Below are 510 nucleotides of genomic sequence, written 5' to 3'. Positions count from 1 at the left end.
CAGACAGACAGACAGACAGACAGACAGACAGACAGACAGACAGACAGGAAAGGCGGCTGGGTAACGGCTACTGTACATAGATGAGGTTCTCTCTGAAACGCTTGCGAAGATTCTCCAGGAAGGCGGACTCGCTGGTGTAAGCGTCCAATAGCACAAAGTCCTGCACTCCGACCTTGTCTCTGGCGGTGAGCGCCCCTTCCATGTGCAGGCGGATGTGTTTCCTTCTCACTTCTTCTTTCTGTGGGGAACAGAGCAGCTCACATAACCAGCAGCTCACATAACCAGAAATGTCCTCGGCAGTTCATTTATCCAGAAACGTCTATCGTGAGTCTGGTGCTCGGCAGGAAACAGACGCTAAACCCTGAGACAGCAATGGGCTGAGATCAGACTGGCAAAGTATCCCGAGTACATACTTCCGCCGGTGTTTTTTACCATGCTTGTCCCATGCTTAGCTGTGTTTAGATTCACAAATACTCACCGTTGTGTCAAGACTGACCACAGCATTCATTA

At 50.4% G+C, this 510-nt stretch overlaps 1 protein-coding gene across 1 annotated transcript in view; it reads right to left on the bottom strand.

Moving 5' to 3' along the window:
- The window catches only part of Myo1h (myosin IH), a 50,936-nt gene extending 50,734 nt beyond the window's left edge, over window positions 1-202 (bottom strand). The window contains exon 1 of the mRNA XM_028765408.1: window positions 77-202. Within this exon, the coding sequence (XP_028621241.1) occupies window positions 77-202 (126 nt within the window). The remainder of the gene's footprint in view (window positions 1-76) is intronic.
- Window positions 203-510: the final 308 nt, after the last annotated feature.

The sequence above is a fragment of the Grammomys surdaster genome, unplaced genomic scaffold, assembly GCF_004785775.1.
Source record: "Grammomys surdaster isolate TR1022 unplaced genomic scaffold, NIH_TR_1.0 164, whole genome shotgun sequence".
In the NCBI taxonomy this organism is placed as follows: Eukaryota; Metazoa; Chordata; class Mammalia; order Rodentia; family Muridae; genus Grammomys; species Grammomys surdaster.
Note: the sequence above shows the minus strand (reverse complement) of the source record. Positions and strands in the feature narration are given on the sequence as shown.